Source organism: Spermophilus citellus (assembly GCF_964194105.1).
Source record: "Spermophilus citellus genome assembly, chromosome: 10".
Taxonomy (NCBI): Eukaryota; Metazoa; Chordata; class Mammalia; order Rodentia; family Sciuridae; genus Spermophilus; species Spermophilus citellus.
The window spans coordinates 8,900,541-8,926,945 of NC_138197.1; the positions used below are offsets into that span (position 1 = coordinate 8,900,541).

The following is a 26,405-nucleotide window of genomic DNA, read 5'->3' on the forward strand; positions in this document are numbered from 1 at the left end:
GACATATTAACCTGTGAACAAGAGTTTTTGTTCTGTTTAATTACCAGCTGATTAATTTCATTCTTACCACAGTTTGGAATTGTTAGAATACAGGGGAGCTAAACATTTCATGTATACATAATCACTTCTAAAATTATACCAATAGCAAAGTTTTAGAGTGGGTGAGTAAAAAAATTGATCTTTCTCTGGCACAGAATTATGTCCTAATTTTCTCATTGAAAACATTTAAAATTGGTAATTTATTGTCTTGTCAGTGTGAAAATTATTCTTTTAACAGAATTATGGTTAGCAGGAACATTTAAATATACTTCGATTCCCTAGAGAACAAAATCCTCATCTATGCTTCCTAAATAATATCCATATTGAGTTGTATTTGACTGTAGTGGCAAAGAAAGCAGAAACTTGTTTTTAACTTAAAAAAATTTATTGGTGCATTATAATTATACATAAAACAATTTGAATAGATAGTATTTGCAAAATAACATTAGGTGTTTTATGAAATAAATTGTAACTAAGTGTAATAAAATAATCTAAAATTTTATATTAAAGTTACTTTAAGACTTTAATTTTGTTACAAAACAAAAAGAAAATGAGAGATTATAACTCAAAGCAGTTTTCAATATGAAGCTTCATTTCAAAATAAAAAATATGCTATGTTCTTTTTCTGAAATTCACAGTGAATATTAAAAAAATATATAAAAATATACATATATAAGCCAATGATTCAGAAAACCATTTCTTTAAGAAGCAAAACCATACAATGAACTTGTAGGCATCACAGTGTTATTCATACACATGTGAGCACTTTTAATAATGAAAAAAAAAAAAAACCAAACACTGAGTTTTCCTTTTAGTAGCCTCAATCAATATGCAGTCCCCCAATTTTCTGAGGACACTTTCATTAGTACACCACACTTCTCATTTTCATTCCTGATTTCTTTCAAAAAACATGAAGTCCTGTAAAGGAGCAAAAATATGGAAATGAATTTTCGGCAAAAAAGCTGAGATAAGTTTTCAGATACGCAAAGCTCAAGATGTGACCACACACAGTAACACATCTGTCAAACAAGAAAAACTAAGTTTCATAAGTGAATCAGGGAAAAGTCTGCAACTGTGTAAGGTCCACTTTCACCTTTCCATCCCCAAAGCAATCAAACTACATTTATTTATTCATTTATTTGTTTGTTTGTTGCCGTCAGACACAATAGCTTCATTCATTCATTCATTCATTCATTTTTTATGTGGTGCTGAGGATCAAACCCAGTGCCTCACATATGCTAGCCAAGCGCTCTACCACTGAGCTACAGCCCCAGAGCCTTGTTTATTAATACCTATATGGACTTAATCAATCTGTTAATTCTCTAATCTCTACTTCTGTCATCCCCTTTGAAATCTTTATCTTTTAATCTGTCTTCCTCAGATTTTCGTAGTCCTTCTCTAGTAATGTAACTTCTGTAGAGACATGCACCCTGTCAGATTTGGGAGCATAATGAGAACCACCTTAGAATGTACTACAGATGGAAGTTGGTTTCCCAGGTTAATCAAACCTGTGTCCCCCAGCTTATTTCATTCTGAGAAACAAGGATTTCTAGCTAAACCCTTTCTTCTTCAACTTCAGTCAAATTCTATGGATTTCATTTCTCAAGTACCTATTCTTTTCCTTTATCCTGGCAGAGGTGATAATTAACCATTCCTATAAATAATTGGCTTTACAATGTTGCAATTTTACCTCCTTTCAATCCTTTTCCATATGGGTACCAGCATTTATCTTTCTAAAGGTTGAATTTATAACTATTTTATTATGCCTCATCTTAAAACAAACATTAATTACATAATTTTCAATGAATCAATTTGTATCTATGAAAAGTTACCCAATCTTTAAAAGTTCTTTATAAAAAAATTTAAATGGACACATAAAAACTACATTTATGGGTTCCACTTTTCAAGAGACCTATACATGGGGTCATGTCAGGTTAAATATAGCTACTTCCTCAAACAATGAGCATTTTGTGTGTGTGTGTGTGTGTGTGTGTGTGTGTGTGTGTGTGGTAAAAAATTCTAAATCCCTTTTTCTAGCTTTCTTGAAATATGCTATGTATAGTCATTTTAGTGTTTAGTGATACACTAGGACTTATTCATTTTTAACTATATCTTAAGTTTCTTTAGAAATAGACCACAGAAATTTCCTAATAATCCTCTACCATACCACTTCCAGTCCCATTTCCCATCAATTTAAACAGTCTCAAATTTATTTCTTGCCCTGAACACCATACCCTTCATATCCTCTGCTTTGGTTAAACAGTTTCCTTAAGGTTAAGGTTAAAAGTACATTTTACGGAGAAAGAACACTTACTGAAGAACACAACTTTTTTTCACTTACTGAACATACAATTTCCACCTAAGCTTTATTATACGAAGTAGTAAATACTTTAGAAATAATAGAAATAATAACAAAAACCCCCAGCAACTGCTAATCCAGCTTCAACAATGATTAATATGACCAATTTTACTTCATCTGTTACTCTATCCTCTAAATTCTTTTGTCCTCACACCTGTTATTTCAAAACAAATTCATGATATCAAACATTTCATGATGGAACACTTCATTATTCCTCTCTAAAATATATGAAATCTTCTTTTTTATATTATCATCATCATATCTAAATCACCTTGATAATTCCTTCCTATCATTAAGTAGCCAGCCAATGTTCAAATTTCCCTGATGTCTTACCAATGCCTTTTTGTATAGGTTTGTTTGGATTGATACCTAAACATGATCTATAAACTACACTAGGTTGGTGGCTCTTAAACCATCTGCTTTATTTTATCTTTTTTTTTTTTACTTACTTCAATGTCTATTTATCAAAGGAATTGAAGTCCTTTGTTTTGTTGTTGTTTGGGAATAGGAGTTGAACCCAAGGGCACTTAACTACCAAACCACATCCCGAGCCACTTCTGTATTTTATTTAGAGACAGGGTCTTGCTAAATTGCTTAGGACCTGGATAAATTGCTGAGATTGGCAATCTTCCTGCCTCAGCCATCCAAGATGCTAGGATTATAGGTGTGCACCACCATGCCAGGCTTGGAAATGGGTCCCTTTTTCTGTACATTTTCTTACTTTTTTGGAAAGATTTCATCCCCAGGTCAATGTTTAAGATAAACATATAGTGTTTCAAACTTTGGCCACAAAGTAATCATCTCTCAGAGCTGTAAATAGATTAAAGAGATTTCAGTTCAAATAGTTTTAGGAGGAATCTGAACATGGGGAGTTTGAAAGATACCTAGGTATTTCTAGTGTGCAGCTGAGGTAAAGAATAATTCCTCTGTCTCCATAATCCTTAACTTGGGTCATTTGGGAATCATCTACACACATTTTGGATTCTGCACATTTGACTTGGTTGAATTGAGGTATGGCCTGGTACTCGGATTTCAAAAGGTTTAGAAGCACTGCTCTATCCCATGTGTTTCTGATAAATTGGTAGCTGGATCCAGAAGCTACATTATAGTGTTTACTCTTGTTGCTGTTTATACTCCTATCTTATGATTTAATCTGCAAATGAGTCAAGATAAAGTTTCCCTGTTCAACACAGATTTCCCCCCCTTAAATGTTAACATCTTCCCCAAAGCACTAATTGTGTGTTTTGAAACAAAAAACTCCAAGTCAAAGACCTCAGCATGATACATAAAAGTCTTCTGAAAATGCATAGACCCTTCAGACAGAAACTAGTCTCCTGTATATCCAAAGTGTCAGGTTCAAATAGAATTTTGAACCTTGGGTGAAATGGGAATCTTTGTAGAAGGTCATTTTGGAATACATAGTTTACTGAATCTTTCAAAATGGTACTAGAGAGTCCCTCTGTAACCAGGATCAGTAGGAAGACACTCACGATGAAGAAGCAGGCTCCAAGCATCACAGCTTTCATTTTCACATCGAGGTCTAGAGGGAACTGAATCCCAAAATTATCAGCATCAGTAAATGCCTCTCTCAAAAACCCAGTCCAGTGCTTGGAAATCTTGCCAACCAGAGATTCTTCATCAAGAGATTTAATCTGCATTGAAAAAAAATAAAGACTTAGTGATTTTTAGAAAATTTACAGCAAAGCTATAAAATGACACAAGTAGTATATTAAAATTCTGCCCATATATTAACTATGAATGTGCAGCCCTCATTAGATACATGCAGGCTCCTGTGTCTATTTATGGATATATGAAAAAAAAGTTTTATTGCACAGAAAAAGAATTAATAAATGTAGTTTGCTGAAATATCTAACATTCCTATTTTGCATTAATACAGATCATAATAAGTTATTTGAGTTGATCCAAAACAAAATTTAAGCAGAAAGGTATTAAAAATATGATAAAATTTCTATAAGCCATGAGGAAGATAATTTAAAAGAAAAAAAAAAACCTCTTATTAGATTTCTGCTTTAATAAATATGACAGAGTTCTCATTACCAGGCATGGTGAGTAGAGAAACAGGACATGCCTAGAAAAGACTGGCTGTTTGAGTGAAGGAACTGACCAATGTGTAACTTTTTATGGACTGTCCCAGGGTGGGATAAAAGGACGACTTGAGGGATGTAAACAGTAACGTCTAAGGCATCTGCTTTTGCAGCTCCATCAGAGGAAAGCCCAGGGCCATCACAGAATTGAGCAGACTGTGCCCGGATTAATGCCACTCAGGTAGACAGGTGGGGACTGAACACCACTGACACTTGTCTGGCCCTGTACACCTAGGATTCTGTTAAACAAAGAGGAGGTGAGTCCTTCTCAAATGTGCACAAGGTACCACAAGTGCTAGCAACATACCCTGAGGCCCCTGTTGCAGGCTGGGACCTACTAAACAAATCTGGGGAGAATACAAAGTGTTGGCCCATTTCATTTGGGTGGAGGTAGATGGCATCTTAAAAAATCTGAAGTACACTTCTGATGTGAAATTGCAATAGCCTGGATTATTGTTCCTTGAATATTCATTTCATTTCACTTCCTGTGTAGGCCCAGGATTCTTCCTGCGCATGACTGATCAGGAGTGAGTGGCCATGTGACTGCTTGACCAAGGCGTGTTTGCAGGTGACATGAAGAGTGTTCTTCAACATGGCTACCTGGTCTGACCTGGCTCTTGCTCTGCAGTGGAAACCTATTAGAAAACCTCATCCCACTTGCTGCTGTGGTGACAGCCCTACAACACACATATATGAACAGAACCTAGACCAATTTGCAACTTAAGTCTGAACTGTCCATCTGAACCTAGCTATATCCATTGAAGTACACTTGATCTCCAGACATAGGCATAAGAAAAAATGCTTCTGGTTTTAAGCCACTGAATTTTAGTAGTTATGTGAGATAAGACAATGTCATGATAAACAAAGCCAATACAAATCCTGGCTTATACCTGTTAGTATTTTATTTGCAATACTGCCATTTAAGCATTTGAAAACTTTATTCTATCTTTCAATTTTGAAATATTTTTTAAAATGAAAAATGAAGATGATAACTTGGTAGTCATCATAATCTCAACGCTACATTCATAAAGATATTACTACTTACCATTTTTGATTACTATAGCAAAAATTACAAATTAAACAGAATTTATGTCAGAAGTAGAAAATGTCCATTTTTGTTTGGCATGAATTGAAAATGTGAATAATGATCTCTAGCTAAAGAGTTTTCAGGACTTGGGGGATGGGGAGATAGCTCAGTTGGTAGAGTGCTTGCCTTGCATGCACAAGGCTCTGGGTTCAGTCCCCAGCACCACCAAAAAAAAAAAGAGTTTTCAGGACAAGAAAATTTTGTAGCAAATTTTTAGTAACATATAATAAAATTTTAACCTCTGGAAATAAAAAATTAATGCTATGTTATTATAAAAATTTTAAATGCATAAATTGAATACAAATAATTGGTGAATAATATTATAAAAGGGAAACCTTACACTCACCTCAAATATAAATTAAAAAAATCTGAATTGTAATATAGCACATAGTATCTGAGTATGTATCAAGGGCATAAAAGGTGATAAATTATGACATATAACTAAAAATGGTTGCTGATAAGATTTTCAAATGAAGAATTTATATAACATTTGGGATATCCTTGATATGAAGACGTAACAATTATTAAGCAATTTCACCCTCATAACAACAATATTATGAGTTCAGACTTCAAACAAACAAGACTGGAGTGGGATGCATTTCATGTGGGCATATTTTTCCCCTACCAAGAATCTTGGAAGGAGTAACACTCTCATCTACATGGACAGATGGTCCACTTGGCTCTCCTACTCATCCTTGGGATAACAGTCTCACAGACTCAACTACCATCTGCATGGTGAAAACTCCCAACTCTTTCCTCTACATAACCAAGATCCAACATGACCTAAATATAAAAGATTAGCTTCCAACAAATCAACAGTCTACCCCCAACTACATGATTTTTAACTTGGTCAATGGTATCATTATTCATTAGACTTCTCAAACATCTGACATCAGAATGATAACATCAGAATCATCTCTAAATTTTCTTTCATCCTTCATGGACATCAAAGGCATGAAATTAGCCACCCTCAGTGCACCTGGGAAATGTATTTTGAATCAGTCTTTAAAGTGACACTTATTCCTGCTGTTGATCAGGCTATTCATAACCTCCTTCACTCAAAGGGGCTGGGTTGTGGCTCAGTGATACAGCACTTACCTAGCATGTGAGGCACTGATTCGATTCTCAGCATAAATAAATAAATTCTCATTTACATAAATAAAATAAAGGTCCATTGATGACTAAAAAATATATTAAAAAAAAAGTTCCCGTGACTATTGCTCATATGTATAATTCCTGGTTTAAAATATCAACCTTCACATTATAAACCCTCTAGACAATGAATCAAGTGAATGCTTCTCAATTCTGTCAGAGATGGTACCTAGATGCATAGGGGAGAAGTTAATTCATTACAAATAATGGTTGCTTTAATAAATCCCCAGAAAATGGATGCTGGATGCAGTCTCAATTCCTTAGCATTCAATATAAGAATTTAAAAATGCTTCTCCAGTGTTTCCACTTATATCCCAAAATAAAATATATGCCAACTAAATTTGTGAATATCACTCATTAAGGAGCAATTATCGTTTTTTTCTGACTCTGTGATAGACATGTCATCTCCTGCATGCAGAATGATGACTGTCCATACACCATATGAAGTTTTTATACACACGAACACACACACACACTACACACTATACAAATTCCTTTACAACTTCCTTTTAAAAGTTTCTACATCACATATATTTTCTTAAGAGTTCGCCATCTGCGTTGTTAGACTGTGAAGTCTATGAGAGAACGGATTCACCACACATAACCAGATTCTAACAGAGGAATTGAAATCCATATGGATAGAGAAGGAAAACAGATAACAGAATAAAGCTGGATGGTGAGAAACCTTAGGAAGATGTGGGGAGAATACCAGATTTCCCAAGTGACATTGTGAGTAGCCCCTATTCAGCTTTAGGATAGTTTAGCCCATCCTCTGGAAAGGTAGGGTCCAGTTTATCATACTTTCTGATTTTCTAGAAGAAACAAGAAATCGAGGGTAAATTATAAAATGTCCTTAAAATGTCTTTAAGCATTTGTAACCAAAAGAATTGGATTATAAGTTGAAGTGATCTATTGGAGAACTGTCGTAAGGAAATTCTCCCATGTAGTAAATACTTGAACATATTATAGTTCCAAAGCCCTAATTTGTACAGGGATAAATCAGAGATCCCAGAGCAGCACAATTTGGGCAGTATGTATTATACAGTAATCTCTCCTGATCTGTGAGTCTTGCATGCCGGGACCCCCAATGGAGCCCTGAAACCACAGAGAGTAATGTATGCTATGTGTACTATGTTTTTTTTTTTTTTTATAAAATGCCATACCTATGATAAACTTTAATTTGTAAATTGGGCACAGTTAAGAGATTATTTACAATTACTAATAATAAAATAGAAAAATATAGCTATATGGTATAATGAAAATTATGTGAATATGGTTTCCCTCTTTCTCACTCAAAATATCTTATTATCCTGTTCTGATCTGTCTTGTAGTGACACAAGATGAGACAATGTCTGTGTGACCAGATGAAGTTCCCTAAGTGACGGAGGCACCATGACATACAATTAGTGTACTATGCAAGGGTTACGTGAACTCAAACTGTGGGAGTAGCTGCCCTGGTAACCAACTAATGGGTCAGTTACTAGTGGCACTCTTATCCAGTGAGAGTGCCCTGGAAGAGGGTGTCTCACGTCCAGCTGGACCAGAGGATTGTGGCTTGAGATTTCATCACACTACTCCAAATGTGATGAAAAATTTTTACACAAGTAAAAATTCAGAAACTGCATATTTCTGGAAAGTTTAATTTAATATTGTCAGGCCACAATTCACTGTGGAAAACTAAAACTACAGAAATTGAAACTAGAAAAAAGGAATCATTGGTAGCAACTTTTAAAACTATCTCTATGTAACTGGGCTCTTTCTAAGAACTCAAAGACATCAACATGGCCTTGTCAACATGACCTAGAACATTCATGGCCTGTAACACAGACGAGGAGGGCTCTGGGGGGTCAGGCAATCAGACCTAGATGATAAGGCTTAGCATTCTGTTTAAAGCAGATAACACACGGTGTCACTATTCAGAAACTACCATGTTTAAGTTCTACACATTTTGCTTGTTTTTATTTGACTACACATCTCTGCTGCTTTGTTTTTTTGCCCTATTGAGTATGATCGATACTGACCTCTAGAGTAGTGACCATCACTCAGACTGAAGTTAGATACGTGAGCATATTACCTCTCTTTTGAGGTATCAGAGCACAATACTTATTCCATGTGTTTATGATAATAAAATTATCTTCGTATGTTAGGAAACCAAGTCTTATAAACATTATGACTGTTCTTACCTCAAAATCAACATCTGAACAACAACTGCACACAACACAGGGACCGGTAATTTTCAGTACATCCTCTCTCTTCTCATTTTGAATTGTAAACTTGGGCAGACACGTGTGCCAGTTCTGAATAATGTAACCTATGGGTATCCCAGGAGGAGCTTGTACTTCTATCTACAAAAGCAAAAGAATATATAAAATGTGATAACCATCTTAACGTCCAGGTTGAATGAAAGGGTGAAAATGCTTGCTGAATTCTTCACAGACTGCCCTGGCTATGGCACACGGACCTCCTGAAGGCAGCAGGGGCAACAGCAGCTGCTACATGCCAGTGGTCTGTGCAGGGTTATGACTTCTCGGCCCAAATTATCAAGAACCTTAAAGGTAAAAGGTCTAGCGGGTCCAAAGCAATTTCGGGTACAGCAGTCATTTTATTCCACTGCGAAGTACACCCTCTGTCCAAGACTATTCTTGATTTCATACTTGTTATTAGTTTCAAAGCCTGTTAAGACTAAAAACACAAGGGAGGAAATCATAATCATCACTGTGTTAAGAATGTGGACTCTACCTAAGATGTTATCATATCCAGCTAGAGCAATTTGGGAAGATATCCCAGGTAGTTCAGGAAAGAGGGAAAAGATGTTTAGCAGTGAACCAGACCAATAAAAGAAAACAAGGCAAAAGGAGGAGGAGGGAAGTATCTTAAATAAGAAAAACTGAATCTTTAGGAGAGATGGGGTAATGGAAAGAAGTGGTGTTAGCAAATGCCATAGGTTCTGTCATAATGGGAGGCTCTGCTGCTCAGGGTGGGTGCAGTGCTGGAGGTGGGCACAGGGGGGTTCAGTGTCAAGATAAGATGCCTGCTTATCTGGCACAGTACTCAGTATTATGGAGAGGTTATAGGATGTTTGCTGTGTTTGTATTCTATGAACTACTTTATTAAATCAATTGGGTTAAGATTTTGTGTTATAAATGATACTTAGGTCTTAGCTTTTACACTTTGAACAAAAGGAACGAGAGGGGTGATCTTGATGCAATCAAGTACAAAAGGACAGAGTGGGAATAGAATGTGAATCAGAACATCACGCGGGGCCAGTGCACCTTGGTTAGCTCAGCAGTTGTTATTCATCAGGTGAAGCTGGGTATTGGACAAGTCGGGAGGGGCCTGGTAACCAGGGCTCAAACTCATAGACTCTCTAGACAGTGGGCATCCAAAGTGAGCTCTACACCTTTAGGGTGCTAAACTCTTCATGAGGGAAAACAGAGGGATATATTACCTCACCAATGCCCCCTCATATTGATCCACACACTGGAAACCTCTGTTTTTACAGAGCCGAGAAGGAACAGCTAATGTTCCCTTATCCACAGCCCTAGAATACTTGGGTCACAGTATGTCAGAAGACTGACCAAAACAAAAAGTGATTAAAAGAAATACATGGAGGCCCAAATAACTCTCTCAGGTCTGCGTGGAAGGACTTCATGAGGATAGAGAGACATCAGTCAAAAGTTCTATCAACACAGGGCGGGGGATGTGGCTCAAGCGGTAGTGCGCCAGCCTGGCATGCATGCGGCCCGGGGTCGATCCTCAGCACCACATACCAACAAAGATGTTGTATCCACCAATAACTGATATTAAAAAATTCTCTCTCTCTCTCTCTTTTAAAAAAAAAAAAGATATTGGGGCTGGGGATGTGGCTCCAGCGGTAGCGCACTCGCCTGGCATGCATCTGGGGCTGGGTTCGATCCTCAGCACCACATACAAATAAAGATGTTGTGTCTGCCAAAAACTAAAAATAAATATTAAAAATTCTCTCTCTCTCTCTCTAAAAAAAAATAAAAATAAATAAAAATACAAATAAATAAATAAATAAATAAAGTTCTATCAATACGAACTTCCTCAAGTGTCTTTGGTGGGATTCAGAGTCCCGCCCATCTGCAGTAGCCAAATATTTAGAGAGGAAAAAAGTTAAAGTGGCTTTGAGAGGACATTTATTTTTCACTAATTGCTTCATTAATACCTTAATCTCAGAAATCTTCAACTTCTTTATTTGTTGAATAGCATGAGTTTATATAATCTATGATTTTCCTTAAAAAGATGAAAATAAAATAATTTCATGTTTTTGTGTTTTCTTTCTGATAAGTTTTGAATTGAGGAAAAATGTGAGTGCCTAATTTGCTGACAGAAACTGAAAAATCATGTTATTCACATAACTCATAATATGAAAAAAATATTATTGACTTTACACATTGGGCAAAAAAAAAAGAGAGAAAGAGAAAATTAAGGACTACCTTTTTAAAAAATTTTTTTTTGAGGACCTGGGGATTGAATCCAGTGGTGCTTAACTACTAGCCAGCTCTTTTTATTTTTATTTTTTGAGATCGTCTTGCTAAGTTGCTTTGTCCTTGCTAGTGCCGACACTGGCCTAAATTGAAGAATTAAATACTAGTAAATTTAAAAATTACATTTCAAGATGAAATATTTAAAATGCTTATAAATCTAAAAAGAGATAAGTTTATATGCTATGGAATATATGGTGTCTAGCTATGAGGATTTTATAACTTAAATGACATATACCACAGAATAAAATATTTTCAAAATTTAAAACAATAAAGGACTCCCTGTTAGGGGCCTGGCATGGTGGCACATGCCTGTAATCCCAGTGGCTCAGGAGGTTGAGGCAGGAGGATTGTAAGTTCCAAGCCAGCCTCAGCAAAACTGAGGTACTAAGCAACTCAGTGATATTTTATCTCTAAATAAAATACAAAATAGGCCTAGGATGTGGCTTTGTGGTTAAGTGCCACTGAGTTCAATCCCTGGTGCAAAAGGGGAAAAAAGAACTTCCTTTTAGAGTAATGTTAAAAGAAACCAATCAAAATGATGAATAATACAAACATCTAATAATTGACATTATTAACATTTTAAATGTCATAGGTAACAATTGTGTAATTTCATAAAATCCATTACCCTGCTTACACAGTTTATATTCACCCTTGGAAAGGAACTTTGCAAAAGATGGGGTTTAACAGATGTATTCTACAAACAAGCCGAGTTTCTATTATTCTCTGGTATTTGGAATAAAGGTTCCTATATCTCCCTGAGTGTCATTCCCTAGTAGCTTCCCTAAAGGATCTAGTGACTTCCCAGGTTTATTCCTGCATCTGGAAGCCCTGGACCTTTGGAAGCACCTGGAGGCCCACTCTGGAGCAGCAGCAATACTCTTGCAGAAGAGGCCTCCAGACCAGCAATACCCCAGGAGATAACACGCAGGTCATGGAATGCACATTCCACAGGGTTCGTCTGATTTCCCAAGAGAAACCGTGGGCATGAATGACAATTTTCTAAAACATCCCCATCTTGCTGAGTGTGGTGGCACATACTTGTAACCTCAACAATTTGGGAGACTGAGGCAGGAGGATCTCAAATTTGAGGCCAGCTTCAGCCACTTAGTGAGAATCTCAGCAATTTGGCGAGACCCTGTCTCAAAATAAAGAAGAAAAAAATCCATAGCAAGAAGAAGGGAGATACAGTTCAGAGGTAAAATGCACCTGGCTTTAATATCCAGTAGCAAAATCATCCGCCTCTGAATCCAGAGATCACTTGCTTTGGAGATGTACTAAGGCAGCTGAATGTGACTCTGTCCCCTTCTCAAAGTGATCTCAAGTTGGGAGAAAAGTGCTCAAGTGGTAAAAGTCCAGTAAAATGCTAAAAAACTTTTAGTGATTTGAAAAGAGAGAGGAGTAAAAGTAAGTCTTGATAGTTTCCTTGTAATATTTGTATCTAATATCTATATCATAAGGATATATACCCACTATACTCATATTTATCATTTGACTAATTTTCAGAAATGAATTGCTGATAATGTACATGATGAATTATGATAAAATTTCAAACAGACATTTAAAAATAACCTGTTTAACTGTTTCACATGATTGAGAGTACTACCTTTGCAGTGTCTGATAATGCTTTTATCTGCATAAATCTAGAAATATGATGGATACAATGAATACACACCTTCCAGAAGCTCAATTTGCTGATGAACCAGAATCTGATCTATCTGTTATAGGAAAAAAAATTCACATAGTCAATTGTCAAAATTTAATGTTATCAATGTTTAATAGTTTATATTACTGGTTAGTACAAAACTAATGTTAACATTTTTTATTGGTGAAATATTTGTTGAAAATTTTCACCATTAATCTGGGAAACTTTAGACCAAATAAAACTATCTTACACTGAAATTAAAAACAACAACAAAAATACATATAGTTTTTTGAGGAAGAGCTCAAGAGAGGTATGGATAATTTTTTAATCATTTAAAAGGGTTCTTTATCTGTCAAGTTTCAAAAATTGTATGTGTAATATCATCAGTTGTAGTCACTAATAATTTCATCTATGTATTTTATGAGATCCTGATTTTTAAAATATGTGTTTCAGAATTTTTTGAAAAAATATGACAATGACCAAAAAATTCCTATGGTATGTGCTGCTTGAAAACATTATGAAAAATTAAATTATTACAGTGTGTCTGAGGGACCCCTGACTTACTGAGCAGTGGCTAGACATGGTAAGAATACTGGTTCTCAAGTGTATAGACACTGAACCCTCAGCTCTTCATGTTCCTATTTCACCCAGCTGATGTCTCACATTAAACTATGTTCAACTTCATATTGCTGAAATTCATATCATGTAGGACAGTAAAATCCTGGCCTTTTTTTTTCTCTTCCCTATTGGTGGCATTTATAAAACTGGACCTTCCAAAGAACAAAAGCAGCATCATTAATATGTAGTTTTATTGGATATAAAAAGATGAGTCATACACAAAATTTTAACTCTTTGTTTGGTGCCATTTATTGAAACTTGGCAATAAACTTTATTTTAAGTTTTTCTTTTCTTTTCTTTTAATTCCAAAGAAACTATGTAGTGTTGAAAGAAAAGCACTGTGTTCAGTACCAAAGTCCAGGTTAAACAGCCAATCTCACTGCCATGGGGGTTTGACCTTTGGCAACCTTGTGTGACTCTTATCTCACTCTCCTCTCCTGAAAAAATGCTGTTAATTATATAATGTTATAGATTCTCTATAAAGAGTAAGATAATACATGTATTATACTTAGGATGAATACTAGAAAATAGTGCTTAAAAATATTTGCTATTGGCTCATATCACAGGTTTAATTCAAGGTCACAAAAAACACAATTACCCAGACCTTTGTGCTTTGATTAAAAAGTGAACTTCAATGAGAGGAATCAGACATCTGTCAGCAGAACATGTTTTACCATTTTCGAATTTGGTGAAATATTCATTTGTTACCCTAGTTATGTAAGTTGGGAGCACAGGTTTGTCTTTCACAAGTATTTTATGTATCTGAAATTACCTGAGTTAAATATTCCAATCCAGGTGGGCAGTCTAGTGGAGGGGGTGGTGCAGGCATCCATGGTGTCCCTACAGGTCCACCTGGTTGGTTTTGGACAGGGAAGCCGACTGGGCCAGCACCTGTATAGTTGGGTGGTGGGATTGGGTAGCCAGCCTGGGGACCTAGATAGGCACCCTGGGGTGGTCCTGGGTAGCCAGGCTGCATTCCTGGGTAGCCACTGTGTCCCGGAGGTCCTGAAACAAGAGTCATTGAAATAATAGGTATCTGCACAGAAAACTGGAACCATCAACCCACTTACAATTACCCCAGCTATCTATGATCTGACCTCTAAATTCAGAAATCTAGTATCAATGAGGTTTAAATTTTTCTTTTAATCTTTCAGGTTTTTCAATTCAATATCTGTGGCTTCAGATCTACTCTCTTTTGAGGGTGGTGGGTTGAGACAAGAGTTAGCCAGCTGCCCTGCTTTCAGCATTGAAAACTTAGATGGAAAGAAAAAAATAATAAAAACTTGAACACGTGAGAAAGTGAAAGAAAATAAACTATGACGAAGAGCCAACGACATAAACATCCTGGCAGGCCTTCAAGGACAGGAGAAAAGGCATTGTAGAAGATCTAAACTAAAGTCCTGAGCATTTCAAGCACCAAAACACCTAAAGAACAAAGCAACTCTGGAATTCTAACAAAGGATAGCTCTGGTGACTATAGACCTGGAGTGTTTTTTTTTTTTCTCTCTCTCTCTTTCTCTGAGGGATGTTTGGGAAGATTTGGATATATATATATATATATTTTTTTTTTTTTTTTGTCACAAGCATGATACTGGTGACCGGTGGGTAGAAGGCAGGGCTGCTACTCAATATCCTAAAGTACCCAGAACAGTCTCCTGGAAACCAAGAACTTCCCAGCCCAAAATATTTCCATGTCACTGTTGAGAAATCCAGGTATAGAGGTAAAGGTATGCATCCTTCTAGCACATTCCAGATACATATCTGGATTAACAGTGTGCTTGGAGTTTTAGTCCACACTGTCTTCATCAATAAAGTCTCTATTCATTTAAGAAAAATCAATAAACCCCATTATGATATTTAGTTTAGAAATTTAAATTTCACAATATAACAACCAACGTGCTCTCTGGAAATAAGGAAGGCAAACATTGTGAGAGGCAAAATTCTTTGGAGTAGTTAATAAACAGTAGAAAAAGACATTTAGTAGGCATATACTCTATATTCTCTGAATGTGTGATTACCATGAAGCTTTATAAGCTTATTTACAGAGCAGGAATTTCAACGATTACGATATACTTTCTAAAGACTATGTTCCACTATGTTTTATCATTAAAAGTCATATAAAATTGAATACTCAGAACAGGCCATTTATTCTGACAAAATTCATGTATCAAAACATTAAGGCTAATGGGATGGGGGGCGCAGATCAGTGGTAGAGCACTTGTCTAGCAGGCACGAGGCCCTGGGTTCAGTTCTAACACCATAAAAATAAATGAATAAATAAAATTACTGAATCAACTTAAAAATGGAAGCTAACAACCGACTGAACCTCATAATAGTGTTTTTAAATTAAGATTTTATAAACTATTCCTTCTACAGTGAAGAGATACTCAAAGGTAATAAATTTGTCACAAACTCTGTTATAGAATTGAGCTACCCATGGGGGAACCATCTCTTTTGGGGGTCAACTGCTGGCAGATAAAAAACAAAAAGATTTCCTATTGGTGTCATGGAGAAAATATGGGGGAGATGGCAGCAGAGGAAGCTACTTTAGATAGATCTAATTTATTTTGGAATCTAAAGATAACAAGGGAAAAGTTTTATATTAAGATCTGGTAAGAAATCACCCAAGAAGAAGGAAAAGCAAAGATAAACCCAAACTTGGGGAATGAATGTGTCATGCTTGTGAACAGAAGGCCCTAAGAGAGGATGAACAGCAGTGGCCCTCAGTAGAACAATAGGAAACAGTTCATCTGCAGACAAGGTGGGGAGGCATGGTCAGGAGCTGCTATTTTATTCCCCCTGTGATCAGCAGGCATTGGAGGATTCTGAGGAGAAAAGTGAGTTCCATGATGTCATTTGTATCTTACAACATTTTTCAAAAGTGTTGAGCCCTAGGATTCACAATGGGAAACACAGAGGCAATCCTTGTCCCCCTTGCCTAATGGGAGATAAAATTTTATATGTACCCTATTCTAGAGTGAACTATCTAGTACCAGTAGGACTTTCTAGCTGGAATTGGAAACAAATGCTTTGCAGTAAGGGGCCAGGGTTTTATGACTCTATATGCAGAAGGTAGTTATTGAGATGGGAAATGGAAGGTGTAGGTGGAATCTCCCTGAGTGATCCCCTCTCAGCTAAGATCTGAAAGATTCACAGCAGTTGAACAGGTCAAAGGCACAGAACATTCCAGAGAATAGTCCCTGCATAGTAACACACATAGGCCTTTAAAAATCTGAAAGATGTCCAGTCTAGCTGATCAGTAAGAGAGCCTGCTTTAAGAAGCATTCAAAGTGAAAGAGGGTAAAGGCTCCTATGACCCACTCTGGGCACTTATCCTAAGAGTAATGAGGATTCAGTGAAGGAGAGCTGAACACACATCTGTGATAAGAAGAGATTAATGTTTTTAAAGATCACAAGCCTCAGGGCAAAGTCCTCAGGAGAGAAGTCAACAGGGATGTAGAGGTTGGAGCTAAGTGGATTATTATTGACACAATTATAATCTGCTGGTGGATTATTCCTCAAATCAAAGGATTAAGCATAGAGGATTTCCTAAAATATGGATAACTATCTCATTCATATAAATCCAAACTGATTTAACATAATATTAATGCATAAATGACCAATACTTGTCATTTATTATTTGCATTGTGCTCATAGTTTTCTTTGTATTTGCATTTAACCTCCAAAGCAACCTGAATTAGAGAAAACATTATCCCCAATTATAGATAATAAAAGTGAGGCTTTGAGGTATGGCAGCTTGTTCAGGACCATCACATAACTGTTAATCCAGAATATAAAACTTGAAACCTGATATTGTCCAATATTGTCTGTGGCCTCAGATTTTCCAAATGCATTAAGGGGGATAATCAATAGTACAGTGGTCCTTCATTCAGTATCCAGGGGGATTGGTCCTAGGATCCCCCTGGGATATCAAAGCCACAGATGCTCAAGTCTTTTATATATAAAATGGTACAGTATTTGCACATGACCTATGAAAATCCTTGCATAGATTTTAAGTCATATCTAGACTATTTATAATGCCTCACACAATATAAATCCTACATAAGTAGTTGTTACACTATATTGTAACGATGAGGAAGAAGTCAGTAAAAATGCAATTACTTTAGTGCAATTTCAAGAAAAAAGAACAACTAAAATAAAGAAACTTTCCCCCTCCCTCTTCTTCTGTTCCTAGGGAATATCAATTGTTTAATGTTACTCTTTCTTTTTTAATCAAATATTTTACCTTGGAATGCTGTTGGTGGATATGGAGGGGAATATCCAGCATCAAAACTCGTTCCTGGTTGGGGAGCATCAATTGGCATGTCTGCAATTCAAACAGAGGTAAATGTATGTTTGTTTAAATAAAATATATATTAGAAAGCAAAAGTCATTGTGCTTAGATAATATTCACTTATGTGGTTTTAAGCTATACTGAAACAAAGTAAATTCATTTACCCTAAGTTGTGTCTGTTATGAGAGCTAATTTTTTTCAAATATGTTAACGTGTTCAGTTCTAGGTTTTGATTTTGTGACAAAACGATTGTTAAAACTCATTCTGACCTACAAAATCCATGTTTAATAATAATATACTAATATTAAACTGTTATCTGCCAATTATCTGCTTGAATAGTTCAACTTACTAGTTCTTCATATTCTTTTCTCCTCAGTGATTCATTTAACTACCCAACCCATCAATAAATATTTACTGAGTACCTCCTGTGTCACCCATGGGTTGGGCTTTAGGGCTGCAGTGGCCCTGCCTTCACAGAAATGATGGTCTAGTGGACACTTATATTATTCTCACCTCTACTTCCTTATCTGTTACTGACTGGAAATTCAGAATTCTTTGTTTTGGAATCATGAAGACATGACACAGATATAGAAGGAAATATTAATTGGACTTTGAATCACATTTTCTGTATGTGTCTGTATTATGAACTTCCAAAGGCCATTCAACTCCTGTAATTTTACTGGCTTATCAGGAAGCGGACTGCACCTCCCTCCCTTTCAATCAGTGTGGTAATACCTTCAGCAGAATATAGTCATCGAAACTGCAAATTCAAGCAATGAAAAATCCCCTACTTGAATTAGGATTTTCCTTGGACAGATACCACAATGTCTCAAATTACCACAGTTCTCTGATATAGCACAGGTCATTTCATCCCAACCATCCTCTTCTGTTTCTCAGCAAGAAGAGCAGCCCAGCTCCCTAGTTCTCCAGCTTTTAGGATCCTGCCTGCAGCCCCACTTCCAATGTGAGTTAAAAAACAATAGGATCAGACTAACAAGCACGATTGTTTGAATTATATACCATACACACATCCTTAAGAAGAGACAGACTCAGAAAACTGGAGCTCATTATCTCTGGGTTTGGGTACCAGTGCAATGAGTATTGTTTTATACTCTGTTTAGTAATCCTAATTCAGGATTACCAGGAGGAATACACACACACACACACACACACACACACACACACACACACACACAAATAAATGAATGGGCAGATGTTCATGTAGATCAAAAAGAATACAAAGAGAATAGGAATTAAGGTCTATTTCTGTATTTCTAAAATGCAACATAGAACTATTACATTGTCTTGAAGATAGTATATTTTATGTCTCCATATGTGTATTCGAAATATGTATGTGCATATTTACTCATGTACATATACATATTTTATTTTTATGCTCATATGTGTGTGTGTGTGTGTGTGTGTGTATATATATAATATATATATATATATATATATATATATATATATATATATATATATATATATATGAAACTGAAAAGATAAAAGGTGGGCATGACCATGGACAAATTAACTTTTCTGAACTGAAGTATCTCAGAGCTTCTAGTATATGAAGCATTACATCTATATAAATTTACTTTTGTGGGGTGGGGAGGTGGGCACTGGGGATTGAATCCAGGGGTTCTTTACCACTGAACTATACCCCCAATCTTTTTTGGGAGGGACACGGGGGAAGACAGGGTCTTGCTAAGTAGCTAAGGCTGCCCTCAAACTTGTAATCTTCTCAAAATAAACCTACTTTTTAAAAGTTTAAGTTTTACAAATAAAATTAAGTCAATATAGCAGTCATTAAGATCACAGCTGGGCACAGTGAAGCCTATCATCCCAGCGGCTCAGGAGGCCGAGGCAAGATGGTCACCAGTTCAAGGCCAGCTTCAGCAAAAGTGAGGTGCTAAGCAACGTGGTGAGACCCTGTCTCTAAATAAAATAGAAAATAAGGCTGGGGATGTGGCTCAGTGGTCAAATGCCTGAGTTCAATCCTGGTACCAAAAAAAAAAAAAAAAGATTATCTAAGACATTGATCAGGGCTTGAATTATTGTGAGAGATATATATGTTTTTAGCTATCTCCATAAAAATAAAAGGGAGAACACACATCATTTCAGAAAAACAGGATTTGGTTTCTGGTATTTTTCCTAACATGTAGATAATATTAAGATTGATATTTATTTAAACCTATACACATGTGTATATTCTGAAAAATGTATGAGTATATATATCTGAGATTTTCATTACCATCATCTGACATAGTGAATTTATTATGTTAATAAATAGGACTTGAATAAATCTTCCTTGTATAAAATGCACAAAGAATAGAAAAATTGTTCTTGATGAAATACAGTATACTTATCTGTTTACCAACAAGTCCAATATGTTGCTCTCACTAAGACTTTCCTATTATTAATGAAAAAAGATCGTTGGTGGTGAATATTGTGTACACCTTTATAGTAGAAATACTGAACTAGACATTGGATTCTGGAGAACAAACAACACAAAGCAAACTAAATAAATTCAAAAAATGAATAGAACATTGTAACAAATAGCAAGTAAATAGATTGAACATTATAGGAAAGAAAAGTAAATACTTATGAATTACTTACTGTGTTTCTCAATGATTTAAATAGTTCTGAAAAAAAAAAGATCTGATATTAGTGCACTGTCTATGAGTTTATAGGTCAAAATGACGGTGGAAAGACAGTCCACTAGAACTACAGAGTCACACTCAAGGGACAGTCCTCTTCATTAGCTGACTCTAGCCTCATCCAGGCGTTGGGAGTTTCTGGGCTTGATCTGATTCCCTAGGCTGGGTTTACATATAGGACTTTGGAGGTTATCAGTCACTCTGTGACGTAGGAGTCAGCAAAAGAGCCACCAACAGTGGGAGGGCCTGGGAAGAGGAAGGGCAGCTTGTCTGAGCATGTGGGAAGGAGATAAAACAGTTGCATAACCGAATTTTTACCCCATGTTTTCACTGTAATCAGCAGACATAAAATGGGGTTGGAATTTACAGTAGGCAGGGAGGAGACTGAATAGAGGTGGAAAAGCCTGATATAGGATCAAAGTACTGCAGGACAGAAGTACTGAGTAGAAAGATCCATCAGAGAAAAAACTGTAAACAGAGACTGAATTCATATATGCAAAATTTCATGATGAATTTGGTCAACACCATATTGGTGTTGATACATTAAAAGGAATACCTATTTGCATAAAGTAGACTAAGTATCTTCACAGATACATACAAATTAAATGACTGATAAATTATAGTACAGAAATAGGCAGTATCCCTTAGTTAATATGCTGAACTACATATCTCAAAAGTTTTTATCTGTCACCTGCATCTTTTAAGACATCAATCTTCAATACTCTTAGTTAAATCACTTTTAATTAATTTTAACAGTAATTTTCTTTTCTTTTCTTTTTCTTTGGTGCTGGGGATTGAACCAGGGCCTTATGCATGTGAGGCAAGCACTCTACCAACTGAGCTTTAACAGTAATTTTAAGGGATCTTTTAAGGGACCTTTTTTTTTTCCCAGTCTTTTTCAACTTGCCTACCAATATCAGAAAGGCACCAAACAGTATATTGGACAAATCCTAAATAACATCCAAAAGGAAAAACACAGGCAAAATTTTATTCTTTATATTTTGTGAACTGAATTTTAAAAGACAAAAGATCCTTTAGCTTCTGGATTGCAAACCTATACATCAGAGATGGAAAATATTTTTGTTTGTGTTTAAAAAGTATTTCTTCTTAGAACTTAGTTGTTTTGGGCTAGGAAGTCCAGCAAGCCACAAATACTTGTAAACTAGAAAGATGAGAAATTTCATAAGTTGATTTTGTACATTATGTCAGGTGGATCTTAAGCATGTAGTACTGGAAGGTTCCAGATCCCTTCCTAATGAGTACCAACTAAGAGAAAACACACTATTTTCCTAGGGTTATAGATCATTCCCTCCTGATCCAGAAATCCTAGGAAGGGAAACTAAACAGAGTACAAAACAGTACTCAATTGTTCCTACTTGCTCTTTCTCCTCCTAGTTGGTTGCATTATTTTGAGTCTTAAAATATAAGTGAGAATGAGTACCTATTGGCAAAAATGCTGTAGAATAAAATCTGGATCCTCATTTTACTATGATGTGTGTGTTTTTTTTTTCATATATATATCAGGAATTGAACCCAGGGGCTCTGAACTACTGAGCAACATCCCAGCCCTTTTGTATTTTATTTTGAAATAAAGACTTTCTAAATTGCTTTCGGACCTTGCTAAATTGCTGAGGCTGGCTTTGAATTCATAATCCTCCTGCCTCAGCATCCGGAGCCCCTGGGATAACAGGTAATGTGCTACAGAGCCCGGCTTTACTATAGGTTTTAAATGTAGCAATTACAAAATATCTTAAGCATTAAAACTGGTATGTCATAAGCAATATCCAAATGTTAATTGGTTCTTTTATCTTTACAGGTGCCAATTAATTTTAACAGTAGTTTTCTATTATAATAAAGTGCTATTTACTTGATAAATATAGTCATCTACCATGTGGGTGCCTTCTCTTCCTGACCTCTTATTGGCTGTTAGGAGCATCTTTCCGTTTTCTCAACTTTAATGGATCTATTTCAAGACATATCATTCATTTTGGAAATAATTAGGTGTGCCTTGATTGAATTAGTAAAGTTGACATAATAGTTTTTAAATTATGGTTCCTGCTAATCATATATAAATATAAATAAATATATATTTTTTCCAGGAAGAGGAAATCATATTTATGATGTATCCATAGTAAAAAGTCTATAATAAACTCATAATATATATTGTATGATTGGAATCATAATTACACCTGAACAAACAGAAGTCCAAAATATAATCTGGTGGTTGCATATTTCTTCCTACATTGAATGAGAACTTTGGTGGTAATTTTAGCATCATATGCTACAGATATATATAAAGTTGTTCTGTCAAATGTCATAAGTCCCTATTGCTGCTCTGGGCTATTTGATCATTGTAAAATACTCCCACTAGGGAGAGGGAGAAAAAGGATGGAGATTTTCAGCTGTGACTTCATAACTCATACTACAGTAATAACCTCTGACTGAACACTTAGGATCCTAAAATTTCTATTGCTTTCAAAAAGTATTTTTAGAAGATCATAAAATTACTATGTCTATACAATGTACATAAAATAGATTTGGTTTATTTACCTGGATTTACTTGTTAATTATCTAACCACAAATTTCCCCCACCTCCATCTCCTGTAAACCAAAAACACAATATAAACAAGTTCAATCCCAAGACCGTGATGCATGATCTGAAGAGTAGGCCAGGAGAAGAAGACAAAATTTTTTGATAGTCAAAAATTAAATGATTTTAACGTCCTTCTCATTATGTTTGTGGGTAAACTGTGTGCATTTTAAAATGTTTCATGAACAGCTAATGAGAAAAATATTGCATCTGTTTAATTGTGGTTATGTTAATAGATAAGCAGAGCCAAACAAGGGCATTTACAGGAATGACAGGGGGGAGGAAAGGGGAGAGGGAAGTAATTTGATACAACAGGACATAGACTTGCAAAATAGGTGTCTGAAGCAGGATGGAGGCAGAATTCAAGTGCAAAATAGCTTGTAACAGGAAGTCTTCCGTAAAATCCACTTCTGTAGTTTGGGCTCAAGAAAACAAAACAAATGTGCTTAGAACCATTTTGGAAAGAAAGGATAGTGGAATGAAATAGACATTAATATTGCTGTGTGTATACACTTGACTGCATGACCAATGTGATTCTGCAACCTGTACACTCAGAAAAATTATATCCCATCTGATTCAAATGTATGATATGTCAAGGTCATTGTACTGTCATGTGTAACTAATTAAAACAAATTTAAAATTTTTTTAAAAAGATACAAACCTAAAAAAAAAAAGAACCATTTTGGGATAGAATCTTATAGTATTTTACTGTAAACCTTGAATAAGAATGTAGATCATACATCTACACAGACAAACTTAGTAGTGTCCAGGGTTTTACAAAACTAACAATAAACCAAAGAGGTGAAAGAAACAAAAACTCATCTTCCAAGTCAGCTCCCAATTTTCAATGACATTTGTTAGAGTCCGCCTTTAATGTAATGCCTTTCATATGTAAACCAAAAATCCTGGTTGCTCTTGTGGCCATGTACATTTTTTTTTACTAGGCCAGGTAAGGATTTTCTAAGCATTTATCAAACAAAATTTGGAAAGCAAACATTTGTTAGTATTTATTAACAGGGGTATTGGGCACTATGCAATACTGTGTTATAGTGTGTGAGTGTGCGTGTGTGTGTGAACATACATTCATGGTACACACATCCTCCTGTATGCTTACATAAATATTTCCCATCTCAGTATTCACCAAGTGGAAAATGTGATTCTCAAGAGTATTAATTTTAGATATAGAACAAGCAAGTCTCTATCCAGGCATTTGAGTACTATACAAAGGCACTTGGGGATTTAAACAATTAAGATAATTAAATTACTACAGGTACTATGAGTGAAGATAACGATGCCATACGATTTAGATGACATATCTAAATCCTTATTTAGATGATAGCTGTGGTGGTATTGTCAGGAAAGCTAAAAAATGTCTATAGGCATCCAGGTCATGAAGTTATATGTGTGGGGTGTATGCCAGGGACACTGAATGGGGGCGGGGGAAGGGGGACACCACACCTCAGAAGTGTAGACTCCCAGAAGTGTCTTGACTCACCCAGGAATGAGAGGTCGGTGAGGTGGCAGAGCAGGGAAGGAGAAGCTCCTCAGAAGTGAGGATGGAGGGTGCACAGGGGCAGTTCACCTACCATAATGTCCCTCCGCCTGTATGCTAAGCCCCTTTACAGATCTTGGTCTATCATCCACCTTGTTTACACGCTGCTTTTCTATCCAAATGTAGAAACTCATTTTTTTTTTATTTCCGTGTGTGCTCATTGTTCAAAGCCCTACTTAAGAGAAAGTTCTGCTGTGAGGCAGGATCAGGAAGGGGAAGGAGCCCTGATCTGCCTAAGACCTCTCACCAAGCTGCAGCTCTCTAACATGTCTCCAGTTGCCAAACTTGAAGAAGTGACTCTGGTTTCTGGAACTCGGAAGTGGTCCTGCCCAGCTGTCCAGGAATCCAAGGCATCAATAAAACAACCCCCCCCCCCGGAGGGGGGGTCAGCAAGGAGCAGCAAGCACTTTGCCAAATACTTGAAATAATGGAAGCGAGCTTTGCCTGGGGATCTTCTGCAGTGCCAGGTGGGACTCTCACACGTTATATTAATACCTGTAATGCTCTTTCTTAACTTGGTTGTTCTTGTAATAGTTACACAATTTCAGAGATTTCAGAGATGAGGCAGCTAAAGGAACATGAGTGAAGACACTGGCCCAGAGCCCATGGACGTGAGGCAGGATGGAAGCGGGCATCTGAAGGGCTCACCCACCATGCCGTCTACCCCTCTGTCTTTCCTATTCCTCTGGTATTCCGGATTGCCAAACATAGTTTGAGCTGAAGCCATAATCCTATTAATGTTTGCTGTTCAATGGCAGCTAGCAGTTTTACTAATCCTGCCTTCTAATGCCCCACAAAGTTGGCCGAAGCTCTGCGCTCACCTTCTGGCCATGATTTAGGACTGCTCTCTGAATTGTGAAGTGGTGCCACTAACTGCAAGTAGAGCCCTTGGGGATCCTCCACACCCCCAACAGGACACACCTTTGTCATTATAAAGGTTCTGGGATGGGCCAAGAATACCACCCGCACAGCTTGGGTCCTTGCTGAATCTCTGCTCCATTCCCGAGCTCATTCCAGGCCCCTCAGAATTCCCTAACCCCAACTTCCACCCACAGAGCAAACAGAACACAAGGACCCTTGTGCTTCTCCGCACAGGCAGCTCGCTTCCCCTAGGTCGCTCCCAGAAACGTGCGCAGGTCCCGCGCCCCCGTGGCGGAGAGGCGGCGGAGAAAGCCCTGGCTCACCTGTGGCTCAGGCTGTTGGGAATCCGGGCGCCAGGTGGAGGTTGTGTTCCTCTCGACTCTTTTGCTGATGGCACAGGTGTTACACAACCTCCCCTGAAGCTAGCGAGGAAACGCCTTGGAGTGAAAGCTAGCGAGGAAACTTTGGCGCGGACACCAGGGGCTCTGGGTTTCGTTTCCTGGATCCTGCGTATTCAAGAAGAATTTTCCTCCCCTACCCTGCGCAGATGCGCCGGGTCCCCCCCAGCGCGGTCCGGAGTCGGCCAAGCTGGAGGCGGAGCCGCAGCCTGAAGCCCGCAGAACGGCTGCCCCGCTGCTTTCCAGCTCTAAGAGAGGCCTCAAGACTTGTCCCGGGGTTAAGGCAGAGATGAACAGGCGCCTACACCACCTTGAACTGGAAAGTCACTGGGTGGGAGTGGCCTCTTCGGGGAAAATTCCTTTCCTGTGGCTTTGACCTCCATCCCTCGGAAACCTGTGGTTTAAGAGTTAGTTTTACTTGATGCCTATTCATTTTACAGAATTGCGGGTTTCATTGTGGCACGGTCGTACATAGTAAAAAAAAAAATAAATTTAACAATTTCCCTCCCCAATACTTCCCTTCCTTTGATCTCCTCC

General features: G+C 37.0%; 1 protein-coding gene across 1 annotated transcript; it reads right to left on the bottom strand.

Moving 5' to 3' along the window:
• Positions 1-796: 796 nt before the first annotated feature.
• On the bottom strand, positions 797-26,164 carry LOC308658613 (phospholipid scramblase 1-like). Its single transcript, XM_081311435.1, is given in 10 exon segments — positions 797-957; positions 3,889-4,050; positions 8,926-9,083; positions 9,200-9,344; positions 9,348-9,424; positions 12,926-12,968; positions 14,286-14,518; positions 17,760-17,840; positions 20,427-20,452; positions 25,794-26,164. Coding segments are annotated over 8 exon segments (930 nt in total). The 5' UTR covers positions 17,839-17,840; positions 20,427-20,452; positions 25,794-26,164; the 3' UTR covers positions 797-924.
• Positions 26,165-26,405: the final 241 nt, after the last annotated feature.